The sequence below is a fragment of the Alosa sapidissima genome, chromosome 1, assembly GCF_018492685.1.
Source record: "Alosa sapidissima isolate fAloSap1 chromosome 1, fAloSap1.pri, whole genome shotgun sequence".
In the NCBI taxonomy this organism is placed as follows: Eukaryota; Metazoa; Chordata; class Actinopteri; order Clupeiformes; family Clupeidae; genus Alosa; species Alosa sapidissima.
This window is the reverse complement of record NC_055957.1, coordinates 43224111-43239696: the sequence shown is the minus strand read 5'-3', so window position 1 is coordinate 43239696 and position 15586 is coordinate 43224111. Positions and strand designations below refer to the sequence as shown.

Here is a 15586-nt window from a genome sequence, read left to right as displayed (position 1 = left end):
TGAGAAACACTGGTCTAGATGTCCACTGCACTGAGGCCTGCTAACATTTTGTTATACCACTTTTTTCCACGTGTGGCGCTGTATTGAATACAATCAGAGTGGTGCATGTGGCTGCGTTCAAGACTACTTGAATCCACATGTCAGTAAGAGCTGTCTTACCTTGCAGATACAAGTGAATCGAAAAGGAATATCTGTCAGAAGTGGGATTCGAACCCACGCCTCCAGGGGAGACTGCGACCTGAACGCAGCGCCTTAGACCGCTCGGCCATCCTGACTGATACCTCCTATTTCATCCGATTCCCATAATCCCTTGCGTGCTATGAGTATAATTTCCGGTGAGAAAATACCTTAAAATGTATAGTAACGTTACAGTGCAACGTTTAAATTAATGCGCAAGACAACTTCTCAATCGTAATTCAATGCGCTAGCAAGTGAAATGGTCTGATGTGCATAGCCATGATTATTTATTCGTATTTCGCAAACAAGCAACAAGTTCAGAGTGGGATGTGATCGGGTTTGTGAACCGTGCCACATCATCCTGTTGCCCGTCCGTCCACCCGTCTCATCCATAATGCACACAACTGCATGCAAAAAGGCTTTAGGTCACGTGTCTGATTGTATACACAAACAACGTAATACTATTTTTCACTTAGTTTGAAGCCATTCTAAATAGACTTTAACTATGAATAAAGCGTTGTAAACAAATATCCAACAAGCCTCAATCAAAGCATATTCCTTGTTCTGTCTAATGTTACTTGTTCTGTTAAGAAATAGCTTGCAAAAGAATTTGCCCCATATGCAGCATACCTTTTAGTCTACACGATTTTACAGAAGACGTTTTGTAGGATGCTGAAAGGCATTACTCACTGCAAAGCTACGATTCAACTTCTCATCTCCAAAAATCATCTATTAGCTATACTAACAGCGCATCCTGGGAACATTTGGTGAGAAATAAAGAAAAAGAAAAAAGCCTAAAGAATCGAGTGAAACATTCTCTGCCGATAAAGTTGTAAGTGTGCGTACTAGAGCCTGGCCCTAGCGAAAAGAAAGCCAAGAACAGCTTCAGGTCACCTTCTGACTGCCTCTGACCAAAAGCTGAAACGGCTCTGTCTGAAACTGAAAGACAGCGCCCCCAGGAGGACACTGAAATAAACTGCAAGTTGGGACTGTTTTAACGAATGCTTGGAGGCCTACAGTACCTGGCACAATGCATACATTGAACAAATAAACATATTAATAAGTATATTTCATTATCTAATTATTTTTTTATCTGTAAGTTCATTTGAAAGTGAATTATCTTCTCTCTGTAATATTGGAAGGAGCAGGTCCCGCTGATTGTACATCCTCCCACAATAGCATGCCAAAGGTGTTGATAGACCAGTAACCTTCTTTCTAACTACAAGTTGACTTGGGGAAAGGACGGTGCAAAGTTAAATTGAGGTGAAACTGTGATTGGTACCAAACATAAGGATTACCAATTCAGGAAATAATTCTTAACACATACCAAACCTTGACCCTGCAAGCCTGAGTATACGTTCTTTATCATGAAATATGGGATGAGGCCAAATCTATTTTGTTAATTCAATAACATTAGCAAGATCCTAAGCTGAAATATGGGTGGATCAGCTCAATGTTGCCACACCGCACGATACAACTTTAGCTCATGCAGAAAATTCTTTGCTCATTGCCCATCATTCAAATTATGGTAGTGCCAATCATTTTAATCTTATGAATTGAAAATTACATGATTTACTACTGAAATAATCCTAATGAATAAAACTCACTCTATGTATATGATATAAAATAATATTTTAATGTTCACATTATTGCTGATGTCATAAGTCTCCATATTTAATGCTTCGCCTTCCTTAACACGGAGGATAAGGCCACTCTGTCTGAAAGTCTCACACATACAACATGCTAAATCATCAGTGCTCTGACCTCTGACATCATGTAAACAATGAACATACAAGACAAACATTTCAAACAGTCCTATAGGACATAAAATAATGATAATATTTCATAAAACATCTTCCAAACACACATCTGCCTTGGACAGGCTTGAAACTGAGATACATGCAACTGTTTACCTATTATTTTGTTTTTTTCCTCTCATTCCTGTTGGTCCTTCTCATCACATTTACAGCATGTATAACTGTGTTTCAGTCAGGACAGCCCTCCCCTTGTCATTTTGATATCCCTAGTCCTGTTTTAGTGTACTCGTAAACCACATAACTAATACTGACGGCAGGAATGACTTTCATGAAATTGGGTAGGATGCCACGGTAGAGACCAAAAAAACCTTCTTTGGCCACAACGTTCTTCACAAGTGTGCGCATCGATGTCTGTTCACCTGCATCCAGAGTTGCTGAGGGGAAAACAGGTAAGAGAGAGGATTAAAAAGTGAACATTAAAATTACTACAAAATGTCAACCTAAATCTCTGTTTCTGCTATTTTCCCACAATCATTAAAGGAAAAATATCTAGCCACTTTAAGAAATATGAAACTGCTTTACGTGATTCACTTTTAATTATGCAAAATTATCCAGATAATGATTTGAGAGGGGTCGCATGATTATCATTCCACTAACCTTGTGCCTGCATCCGTGTCCGCACTAAGGCAAGTGGATAGCTAGCAAGCTGCCCGCATGTGCTTGAGATAGTCCCACAACCTAGCAGTACCAAGATGCCAGGATTGGCTGTGTCTTTGGCATATCGTGATAACCACATATTCTTCAAGCTCTAAAACAGATAGAACAGGATACTATCTATCCCATGTCTGTACTCAACAACATTTCAGGTCTTAAAAATATAAACATAATATGTTACATTTTGCTCCGATTTTTCATGAGTCTAGGTAAAAGATCTGAAACTTTTTGTATGCATACAAAAGGTCTATTAGGCAAAATACTGGATTGGTTAGGATTCAAGAATATTTGGTTAGAATGTAATTGAATTTCACATTGGAATGAGCTTACTAAAGTTTGATATGGACAACATACTTAATTAATTTCTAGCCTAGAACACTGCAGTATTTCTTAGTTGCAACCAAATGCCACTAATGAAAACATGATAAACTAGTGCCCCATAACAGTGACGCTCATACAGTACCTCATAAACAGCAAGGTCAATCCCAGCGTAGGGAATGATTCCTATAAGGTTTGGAGTGTAGCCTTTGTAAAAAGCCTTAATGCCTTCCTTCTGTAAGATCTTCTTGGCACAGTCAAACATTCCTGAGTATTGGCCTGTCTTTCGCAAAGTCAGCCTGGTCTTCATTACCTTGACATACAAAAAAAAGAATTCTTCCATTCATGCATTCAAAATAAGTGAGCTTTCAATATAAACAATATTGCAAATGTCATGGGCATATAGAATATTTATCGCCAATTTAGTCTGTGCTTATGCCATAGTCTACACGGTTTTGAGCTTTTATACTTGGATGGGTCTGCGTAGCTCTGCAATTCAACACTATAATGCTAGTAGGAAAAATACAATAGCTCAACCCTAGGTATTACTTTATTTTAAAGTTGATTTTGATGGCCTTTATGTTAGGGATGGGAAGTCTGACACCGAGGCACCGAAGCTCGCATCACTTCCGCGAAGCAATCTGCTTCGGCACAATGTATCGGAGCGCGTATCAAAGTTGTAAGGTCACGTGACTGATGACGTACGAAGCTTCGGACATCACTGAAAAGTTTAAATGGGACATTTGACACAGGGGCACCGGTGCTTGTATCAAACCCCTAAAGCGTTACGGGTTCGATAAACCTTAAAGTCCCCAACACAAATGTTTTGTTGCACAAGCACCCTTCTAAAATTGTAGCCCTACACAAGCACTTCACAATCCCCATTGTACACAATGCCCCATGTTTTCACAATGCCCTTTATATGTTTTCTGTTATCTGACACTACTGTGGTCATCTACAGCAATTAGCCTACGTTATTTTGCCATTCGTTTTTGCAAAACATCAAATGAAGTCTTAAACACAACCACAATAGAGAAGCATGCAATATCAAATAATGCTAACTCATGGCAATTATGAACATGGCGGGATTTGAACCGCGGTCGCGCGTGCAGCATACGAACACGCTACCACCCTCCCAAGGACATTTTAAGATTTTCACGGAAACATAGCATTATTTAAAACCAAGCACATTGCATTTTCAATTAGAATTATTAGAAGCATATCAAAACTATAATGTTTATTCCAATGACTGTAGGCCTAATAGTTTTTACCCACAAGGGAACAGAACACGTTGTCTCTCCGCTTTGTTTTACCAGTGTCAGAGAAGGGCCACTTGGTCGGCATGTGGCTTCGTCTGTGATTGTTTAATCGCTAATGAGAGCCGCCGTTATGTCTGCTAACCACCAGATGCCTTTGTGGAATTCCCTCCAATTTCTCTGTTCACCTGTCTCTCATTTTGTGTTGATTTGTGGAGTATTTAAACACTGCCCTTTTAGTTCACTTTGTCAGATCGTCACGGTATGTACGGTTTGCTACCCGACTGCCACGTGAGTGAGACTAGCGTGAAGCTCTTTAAAGAGAGATTATAGTTACTGTTCTTCCCGGTTTGAACCCTGCCTGTTTTTGACGAAGTCTTCTGCCTGTCGGCTTTGGATTACCTGCCTGTACCTGTCCGTCTGTTTCTGTCTGCCTGCCTGCCTGTTTACGAAACCTGCCTGTACCTGGACTCTGATTTGCCTGCTGGACTGTTTGTAAATAAATCATTTTTATCTGCAACTGATTCCCGTTCTGAGTCGTGACGGTACGATCTGACCAAGATGGAATCAGCAGATCTGAATCAGGTGAAGACTGTGCTGGAGAGGCAAGGAGCGCTTCTCGGTCAACATCAAGCCCAGTTCGAGGCAGTTCAAAGGTCTCTGGAGGCCCTCACAACCAACATCACAGACATGTCTGCCCAGCTGCAGCAGCTCCAACTGGCCCTGGTGACACCACCCCAGCCTCAACTGCCGACACCGCCCGATCCACCCGGCCCGTCTGGTAACCCGTTCCGAGAGCCCCGACTGCCAGCTCCTGCACTTTATGCCAGGGAACCAGGAACCTGCAGATCTTTCCTTTCGCAATGTTCGTTGATGTTCCAGCTGCAGCCTGCCACCTTTCCGTCGGATCAGTCCCGGGTTGCATATGTCATAACTCTCTTGACGGGCCGTGCAAGAGAGTGGGGAACTGCAGTTTGGGACTCCAACTCCCCAGTCTGTCTCAGTTATCAGGTATTCGTAGATGAGATGAGGAAGGTCTTCGATCGCTCGGTGCATGGGAGAGAGGCCGCCAGAATGATGTTGCAGATCCGTCAAGGCAAGAGGTCTGCTTCCGACTATCCTATAGACTTTCGCACCCTCGCCACCACTAGTGGCTGGAATCCAGATGCCCAGTATGATGCTTTCCTTTATGGACTCTCTGAGGCCATCAAGGATGAGATCGCCACCCGTGAACTACCTTCCACCTTCGATGACCTCGTTGAGCTGGCCACGCCTGAAGCAGCGCACCGGGGAGCGAGAGTTCCGCCCTCCTCTGAGGTCACCCTCCTCGGAGGTCCCTCGTCCGTCCCTGCCAGTGGCAGCAGACCCCAGCGTACCAGAGCCCATGCAGGTTGACCGTACCCATCTGTCCCCAGCTGAGAGACAAAGAAGAAGGGACACCAATTCTTGCATGTATTGTGGTAAGCCTGGCCATTACTCCGCCCAATGCCCAGCAAAAGGCAATGCTCACCTGTAGAGGGGGGATTACTGGTGAGCGTCACTCCTCTTCATCCCTCTTCACCTGTCCGTACCCTTGTCCCTGCCACGCTCACTATAGGAGCTCATTCCCACCTTGTGTCTGCACTTATTGACTCGGGAGCTGATGGCAATTTTATGGACACCTCTCTGGCTTCTGAGCTACACCTCGCCTCAGCCAAACTGAATACACCCCTGGAGGCAAGAGCACTAACCGGAGTCAGGTTCTCTCAGATAACCCATGTCACGCCCCCGGTGAGTCTACTCATTTCCGGCAATCATCAAGAGAACCTAGTGTTCCATATGTTACTCACCGACTGCTCCTATTCTCCTTGGCCGGCCCTGGCTGGTAAAGCACAATCCACATGTTGATTGGGCTAATAACACCATCCTAGGCTGGAGCCCATTTTGTCTGAATAACTGTCTTAAGAATGCTCTTACCCCCCTGTCTGCAGTCTCACCAGTCACAGATGATTCCATGGATCTGTCTAATGTACCACCTGAGTACCTGGATCTCAAGGCCGTGTTGGTGGATGCCTCGGATGTTGGGGTGGGTGCTATTCTTTCTCAGAAGTCTGGGGCAGATCAGAAGATCCATCCCTGTGCCTTTTACTCCCACAAACTCACTCCCACTGAGCGCAACTACGACATTGGAGACAGAGAGCTGTTAGCAGTAAAGTTAGCCCTAGAGGAGTGGCGTCATTGGCTGGAGGGAGCCAAGGAGTCATTTTTAGTTTAGACAGATCATAAGAATCTGGAGTATCTCCGTTCGGCTAAGCGTTTAAACCCCAGGCAATCTCGTTGGTCTCTGTTCTTCTCCCGGTTTAACTTTTGTCTGTCTTACCGACCAGGGTCCAAGAATGGTAAACCAGATGCCCTGTCTCGTCAGTTCCCGGATTCGGATCCTGCTCCTGCACCTAGCACCATCCTACCTCCACAGTGACTCATAGGAGCTGCTAGATGGGATATTGAGACCATTGTCCGCACAGCCCTGTCTGGTGAGTCCAGCCCCAGTGCTTGCCCACCTAACCGTCTTTTTGTACTACAATCTGTCCGTCCCCAGGTCCTGCAATGGGGTTACTCATCCAAGCTGCCCTGTCACCCGGGTGTCAGACGTACCACTGCGTTAATCAAGCAACGCTTCTGGTGGCCTGCTATGGAGGGGAGTGTGCGTGAGTTTGTAAAGGGCCGGTTCTGTGTGTGCCCGGAATAAACCATCCAACCAACCACCTGCTGGCTTACTGCAACCCTTACCAGTGCCCAGGAGACCCTGGTCCCACATCACCCTAGACTTTGTCACTGGTTTGCCACCTTCTCACGGTAACACAACAATCCTCACCATTGTTGACCGCTTTTCCAAATCCGTGCACTTAGTCCCCTTACCCAAGCTGCCCACTGCCAAAGAGACCACTGACTTACTCGTGCAGCATGTCTTCAGGCTACACGGGCTCCCAGTGGATGTGGTCTCAGACAGAGGTCCCCAGTTCACCTCTAATTTTTGGCGTGCTTTTTGCAACCTTCTTGGTGCTAAAGTCAGTCTGTCCTCAGGTTTTCATCCCCAATCAAATGGCCAGTCGGAGCGAGCCAACCAGCAGATGGAGACAGTATTGCGGTGCCTGACGTCACAGGACCCTACGCCCTGGAGCCTTCAACTGCCATGGGTAGAGTACTCTATGAACTCCTTGCCATCTGCTTCAACTGGCTTGTCACCGTTTCAGTGCTGCCTCGGCTCCCAGTCCAGGAGGAGGAGGTTGGGGTTCCATCAGCACAGACATTCATCCGACGCTGTCGCAGAACATGGAGGCGGACTCGGGCCGCCATTCTTCGCTTACAGACCAGAACGAAGAGTCAGGCAGACCGTCGTCGCATCAGGGCTCCCCACTACACCCAGGGTCAGCGGGTGTGGCTTTCCACGCGTGACCTTCCTCTGAAGGTGACTTCCCCAAAATTGAATCCGCGCTTCATCGGCCCCTATACCATCTCCAAGGTGGTCAATCCCTCAGCGGTTCGCCTGAACCTCCCTCCTGCCCTCCGCCGCATCCACCCCACCTTCCATGTGTCCCGTGTCAAACCCTTCCTGTGTAAACGTCTGGGTCCCAACCCCGACCCCAAACCCCCGCCGCCCCCCAGACTCATTGATGGGTCTGAGGTTTACACAGTCCGCCGCCTGCTTGACGTCCGCCGTCGGGGTCGGGGCCACCAGTACCTGGTGGACTGGGAGGGCTACGGTCCCGAGGAGAGGAGCTGGGTTTCTGCCTGGAAAATTGTTGACCCCTCGCTCATCAAGGACTTTCACCGTCAGCACCCTGCTCCTTCCATGGTCAACGCCAGGAGGCGCTGGTAGAAGAGGGGGTACTGTCAGGATTCTCATATGGACTGTTTTTGTCTCCCCCTACCTGTTGGAGTGTGATAATTCTAGACTTTATTTTTGTAGCCATGTGTTGGGTCATGTGCCCAGAGTCACACCCATGTCCTTATTTGGGCAACTTCCTGCCTTTGTGGAATTCCCTCCAATTTCTCTGTTCACCTGTCTCTCATTTTGTGTTGATTTGTGGAGTATTTTAAACACTGCCCTTCTAGTTCACTTTGTCAGATCGTCACGGTATGTACTGTTTGCTACCTGACTGCCACGTGAGTGAGACTAGCGTGAAGCTCTTTAAAAGATTATAGTTACTGTTCTTCCCGGTTTGAACCCTGCCTGTTTTTGACGAAGTCTTCTGCCTGTCGGCTTTGGATTACCTGCCTGTACCTGTCTGTCTGTTTCTGTCTGTCTGCCTGTTTACGAAACCTGCCTGTACCTGGACTCTGATTTGCCTACTGGACTGTTTGTAAATAAATCATTTTGATCTGCAACTGATTCCCGTTCTGAGTCGTGACACATGTTCTCGGTATGATTGGGTCATTAAAAGTTTATACTGCATGCTCATTAGTTGTATATAAGGCCCTAGATATGGGTAAAAAAGTGCAAAACTGGTCATATTAAAGGTCTTGTAACTAATTATTTGTATCCATATGGCATCAATCATTATTTTGTCTGCAAGTACAATATCAATACTGAGCAAATATTTGAGGTCTCTGCAACAAATTAACATGAAGATAATAAGGATAAAACAAGGTGAGATTGCATTTTTTGGAAATCATAGGACTAAAAAGGGTATGTGGTGTACCAAGTAGGACCACGGAAATCAATGAAGGAATTGCTCCGTTTATAGTCATTTTATGTATAAAGTGCCAATGATGTACCATGTTTCATTCATGCATAAATACACTTACTTGGTTACATTGTATACCTATGGGTTTTCATGGCCCTGAGACAAAACAATGATGACTCAATTTATTTATCTATGGTACAACACTGCCACTTTGTATACTAAATACCCATACACTGAGCTACTTTCACATGGATTTTCGACTTTTCTACTAGTAGCTACCCCACATGCCATTTTAATTCTATGAAAATGACCGAAAACACAACCTTCCCTTGTTTAATCCTTAAATTCTTCATTAAATTCATATAGTATGTAGAGGGAAAAATAATGATTGATACCAAATGCGTACAAATACAAGTTTATACTACCCTTAATGTCACACTTTTTGCACTTTTTTCCAAATCTACAGCAGGGCTATGTAGAAAGTCAATGAGAATGCCGTACAAACTTTTAATGGTTCCGTCATACTGAGAACATGTTTGTCTTCCACCCTACAAAGCGCGGGCTGCTTATGAATAATACTTTTTTATTATACATTGCTTACCAGACAATATGTTTTTTATGCTGTAAAACTGGGCTGAAAATAACATGAAGACATAGGACATAAGAGGTGGCTGGGGGCCACTTCTGCCAATGTCATCTGATTGGAGGGCCACGTCAGTGTTAAAGAATAAAAAAAGAACGGCTATTTTCTAAAATGCAATGTTTTTTTCAAATACTGTATTTTCAAACACAAAACTACAAACAGAAAGTGCATGTCTTTTTATCTATTTTTAAACACCTGTGCTAGCAACCTTAGCTTATAAATAAAATAATGATAAAATAAATATTAATACAAATTATAAAAACAAACAAAAAAGCATAAAAACAGGTAGGCCTATATGTGTGTGTTTCACACCAAATAAAAATATTTTCCTCTCATAACTTTTTTAAACCTGGCAAACTAGCCGTCAGGGTTAAGAAAGCAACACCATTGGGTTTGATATCAAAATTTCAAAAGCCCATGGCTTGAAAGTGGTCAGAGATAGTCCTACTATAAATGCAAAAATCTTGAGTATAAACAAAAGTTTATGAAGGGGGTAAATTTACCCATCTAATTTGCCACTGGATGGCAAGCACCTCAAATTATGCACTTTTCAGTAAATACTGGATGAACATATTTGAGCAGGTTTACTTCTTTTTTGTCATATTACCCACATAACAAATTAACTGGAAAACACCTACGATGTATACCAACAACAGTAAACTATTACTAGCCTATAACCACAAGGTCTACAATAAAGTATCCTGGTCAAATCAGTTCCTATCGCGGGTGACTTTGTAGTTCTTCAGCGCCCTATATTCTACTACCTCTGCTGTCTGTACCACGTCCATTACGGACACTATCATCACGATTACCACTGCAACCTCCAAGCTATGTTGGGCAGAGGGTCGAAATAAGCATGGCATGCTTAGTGGACACCGTCGTATACACGCAAAGACGCACCTCCATTCACAGACGCACCGTGACTATCACTGTCAATAGACGATCGATCATAATCTCCAAAAGGATATTCTCCTTCAGAATCAGAATAGGTGAATAACATAGCCTACCCAAGACTTCATCACACGTGAACGTTTTTCAACATCTGGTGTAGGCCTATTTCTGCTTCAATTTGTGCAAAACTATGGCCAGCATCGCTTCTGCGTCATTACAAATGCACGTCTTCATGTTTCTCACGTGAAAGTATTTCCTGAAAACTTTGTGCAGTGATTTTGGGTTTGAATCAAGCTCTGGATGTCTAGCAAATAGTGGAGGAGAGTACAAATGAGATTTGTCACCGTACTTGGATCTATCGTCTATTTTAATCAGTATCGTTGTTTGTCGCAGTTAAAAATACCCTCAAGGGCCGGATTACATTATTATTTTGACATAGGTTGCGGGCCGGAATTGGGCCGGACGCGGGCCGGGAGTTTGAGACCCCTGTGCTAAGGCATACATCCTGCAATCTCTGTAATATAGCTAAACCTTTAAAACTAAAGCTTTCTGCCTGCTACGCCACACATAACAACTTCAGCAGTATTTTGCAGATGGGAACCTGAAAGAAACACAGAGACACAACCAGAATTCCTCTCTATTGTCAGTGTCCCCATCAGCTCACCTCCAAGGGATAGATAGCAGACTGCGCTGTAGCTCCAGCCAGGGAACCGGCTATGAACCTCTGATGAGTCTCAACTTTCCCACCATCCGACGACAACAGCTTTTTATACTGCAGGAAAAGACTTTGAGATTAGTGTGCTGTGACAGTGTTGAACATGGCCAGAGCCATACACATCTACCCACAGCAAAACATCAAGATACAGAGATGAGCAAGACATGTCACTATAGGACACGCCTGTGTATTGCATTGGGATTCCGTGGACCGAAATAAGAACTACATTACCTGTAAGATACCATTCACACACACACACACACACACATAGAAACATGATTCATGATTATAATGGTAATGTTGTCACATCCTCTGGATACATATCAATCTGTATTAGTATTCCAGGAAACAACTGTGCCAGGAATCTGACAGTGATTTAACTGTGATTAAACCACCCCGAATGTGGACTGGACACACCCCTAAACGTATTTAAGCTTTTCACTAGTGACAATGCGTTTTAGATCGCCAAGATAGGGCCCATAATCATAAAATGCAAAACTTTGGCCTATTTTTCATTAACCATTGGCATAGATCAAGGGGAATATTCAACTCTGAATGTTGTCAAACAATTACAAGATATACTAGTAAAGTGGTTATTGGTGTGATAAATGTGGGTATGTGGGGGTTCACTCCCCATATCTGACCAAATCTCACCTGTTCATATGCCATGAACTTGATGGACGTCTCTGGGGCTATTTTTAAGACGTTGACTCCATTACCCCTCCAAAGGGAAGTCACTCCTCCTTCCTTAATCATTTGTTTAAAGCCGCCAACCAAGCTGATGTTGTTTGACTTTGAAGCGTGCACCTGGAACACATTCAGAGGTGTTAAACTGCATGCCCTGGTAAACACATGGAAAGCATAACGCATACGACTGGTAAAACCTAAGTAGATAGGACTATTTGCATCCACATCACATACAAAAGCCCTCATTCAAACAAAGTGATAAGTTATCAACACTATCCTGACCAACAAGTGCTTCTTGAGCACAGAAAAGATGTTCTCTGATTGGATATTGAGCTAAAATATCAACACATTGCGACAACATGTTTGGCACACCTGTATGAACACCTTCATCCTGTCCAGAGGAGCAGTGCCTGTGCGTGAGATTGCCCCAGCCATTGCCCCGGCAACCAGCTGTCTCCACCAGATGCCGGTGGTCTTCTCCTCCTCTGTGAACTCATCTGGGATGGCAAGGCTGTCCCCTATATCCAGCACCTGGTGGCCAATACGAGATAGTGTTGTTGCTTATAAATAGACTGAATAGCAGTGACATACAAATATACACATCCTTTGGCAAATGCACAGAATTGCCCAAATCTGTTACAAATGCACTCCTGCTGTCTGAAAGAGCTTGATGGAAATAAGGATCATACCAGCTGACAACCGATTTGTTTCATTTGAAAAAAAAGTTTAGCTCAATATATTTATGCACAAGCCAAATTACCCTCTAGGACATAAAGCTATACGCTGCAACAGGTTTACCAGAACTATAGGTATTTATGTGGGAAAAATATATAGCGGTCTAACTAGCTCATAACACAGCATTTACATCTGTTTTGATGTAATGTTTTGATGGTGTCCTTTGAAAATCCTCAACTGTCCCTTAGGATCATCAGGATTTATTAGTTGTCAGTATTATTACACTGTAATTGATCAACTAGAAGTCTATAATAAGTAATAATATAAGTACAGATAAGAAGACAGATGGATCAATGTGTCACATTTCCAAACCACCTAATTACCTTAAACAACACATTCTCTAGCCTACTGTAATGGTTCATTTTACACTGTTCTGCACTGCATGGCTGAGTGAATTTACACCACATGACAATGAATACAAAGCTGTGAAGTTATACTCTGAAAGAGGAAGGAAAAGTGGTTAAAAGAACAGCACTATCAGCATCTGTGATCAAGCCACTATGTGTGAAGTCAATAGAAACACAGTTGGCAGAACCATAGGTTACTGTACTGGGACACTCACAGAGGAATGCTTCCAGTAGCGTATGATGTCTTCCAGGTTAGTGGCAGGGTTGAACAGGAAGTGCTCCCTCCATTCATTCCAGTCTACCGTCATGGTGCCGTCTATGTCAATACTGCAGGAAACAACACAGCCCTTTTCCATTTCCGTGGACTCAATATTACATAGGTATGCACTACATACTACTGCTTGCTCCAATATTCATCCCTAGTCATACTGCATGCAGGCAATGTCTTCAGGTTCATGGTTGAGAAGAAATGAACTTTGCTCAAGTACACTGGCTCATTAAGGAATTGCAGGAAATGCCACACACAAGGGTGTGTACTGAGAGAAAATAACCTCTGGAGGATCTTGCGGGCTTCCTCTTTTGATATATCCATCCCCAACTCTCCCAGAGACTGCTGGATCTCTGAGGCATCAAGGCAACCTGAAAGACAGTTTTATTTTTACAAAGATCCTTAATTACTTGATTCCTCTCCTACCCTCCATGCTTTTTATGTCTACACCCAAATCCATCGCAAAACACGTTTATGTTGATTTAGATTAGTGTGACATGAATGCTGTCCACCTGATGCAAAGTAGGAAAAAAACAAAAGCAAAGTATTTATTTTACCATATGTCTATCAACAGCAACATTTCAGAACATTCTGATTATACACTGATCCAGCAGAATGTAAAGGTGATGAGACATGAGACAACTTTTTCAACAACCACTAGTTCTGTGTGTTCTGATTGAATGATCATGACAATTTGCCTCCTGTTCTCCACATAAAAAATGTGTTGGCCAATATCAGTGGGAAAGCACCTTGTTTGTCATCACTTTAAAATGTATGTGGCCTACCATCATTGTTTTTATCGAGGCTTTTGAATGTCAAGCGTAATTTCTTCTCATGCTCTTTGAGATATCTGGAGAATTCGGTGATGTCCAGTCCTCCATCCTTGTTTTTATCACCAGACTCAACTATTTTCTGTCAAACATAGAATTTAAACAATTTAAAGTAGCCTACACATCCCCCCCCCCGTGTGAATGACCATCTGAAATGCTATACATGCCAGTATCCTCTGGTATAAGGCAGATGACACCTTGAAGCGTATGCTGGGACACCTAGTATGCTGGGACTACAGTCTATTTGCAACTAATTTCCATGGGACTCATGCCTGAATGTTAAACCATAGCATAGTCAAATATGTGGCTACCTAGAAGATTTTAGCATAGTTAAAATAAACGAAATGTAAGCAGGCAGGCAGACTAAAAACTGACCACGGGAAAAGAAAGCGGCATGTCCTAGCTAAAACGGACCACCGTTGCATCCTGGTCGGCACCCAATGTCATGCATGTCTATGCTCTTGGACCACCGGCCTACAGCCGCAGCGGTTATTTATTTATTTTTTTTAGGAAAATACTCCAGTTAATTAAACGGACATGCGCACTGCGCAGGAAAGAGTTATGTTTTGGACTGACACACACATATACATAATAGAGATCTCTATTATGTCTATGGCCACCCAGGCTAATGTATTTCGCAAGGAATGTTTTCGCAAATTTCCCCCGGAGGAAGCCCTAATTGTCTTGCACTTTATGTATAGCTACACTCACAGGGAAACTGTAACGTTACCTTTGCGATAACATCAGCACCAACAGGCCATACGATTAGTTTTATGTCTGAAATGGTGCACACATAAACAAACATATGTGTCGCCTTAAGTCCTGTACCCTCTCATGCGAATGAGCCCCTTACCTGGGCTGCCCCTTTTCGAAACGAGACGCCCATTGCAATAAGTCCAGCTCTGAGCTCTGCGACGTCCACTTTTCCATCCTTGTTGGTGTCTAGCTTTTCGAACAGTTCAGCATAAGTCTTTCGACTGGAGTCATCCCAGCAATGTCCTTCTGTCAAGAACATTCTCAGTGCGTGGTGCATTTTGAAAATGTTGCAATAGGCTTGTCGCGCAACTCAGTTTATGCACCACGAGCTACTTCCAGGAAGCGTAATGAACAGTGCAAACTGAGAAAACCAAATCTATTATCATTGGTGCCTTATCACAGGTGTAGGTAAGGATATTTTGGCTATCAGTAGAGCAAGCGTTGCCAACATCGGAGCACCATCGTAGACTTCCCGACTAGACAACTCCAAACCACGCAAAAGGGCGGGCCCTATTCAATTCACAGGGAGAGTTTACAGTCCCTCTCACTCCCAGGATGCATGTTATTACACGTTTTCTACCCAGATATGACTGCATTACGGACGATTTTCGGAATTAGGGAATCTCGTCAATTATAAAGCAACTGTCTTAGTAAGAGACAGTCGCTGAAAGCTTTCTCTAATAGCAACACTAATCTTCAAATTTCCGAGGAAAAAAGACTGCGGACTTCCCAATTCACCAACACACAACACTGTGGCTACTGGCTAGGAATATCCAACCACTAGGTGACACAATTTCTCTACTCAATCCAGATCCGTATACTCTG

At 43.6% G+C, this 15586-nt stretch overlaps 1 protein-coding gene and 1 non-coding gene across 2 annotated transcripts; both read right to left on the bottom strand.

Moving 5' to 3' along the window:
• Positions 1-192: 192 nt before the first annotated feature.
• On the bottom strand, positions 193-275 carry trnal-cag. The gene has a single exon. It is a non-coding gene; the product is annotated as a tRNA-Leu (tRNA).
• Positions 276-1792: 1517 nt separating this feature from the next.
• Positions 1793-15487, bottom strand: LOC121712223 (calcium-binding mitochondrial carrier protein SCaMC-1-like). Its single transcript, XM_042096311.1, has 10 exons — positions 14859-15487; positions 13961-14087; positions 13459-13546; positions 13123-13234; positions 12198-12356; positions 11793-11945; positions 11088-11195; positions 3112-3279; positions 2592-2742; positions 1793-2368 (listed from the first exon to the last, which is right to left on the bottom strand). The coding sequence occupies exons 1-10, from the start codon at positions 15036-15038 to the stop codon at positions 2187-2189; spliced, it is 1428 nt and encodes a 475-aa protein (XP_041952245.1). The 5' UTR covers positions 15039-15487; the 3' UTR covers positions 1793-2186.
• Between the last annotated feature and the right edge of the window lie 99 nt (positions 15488-15586).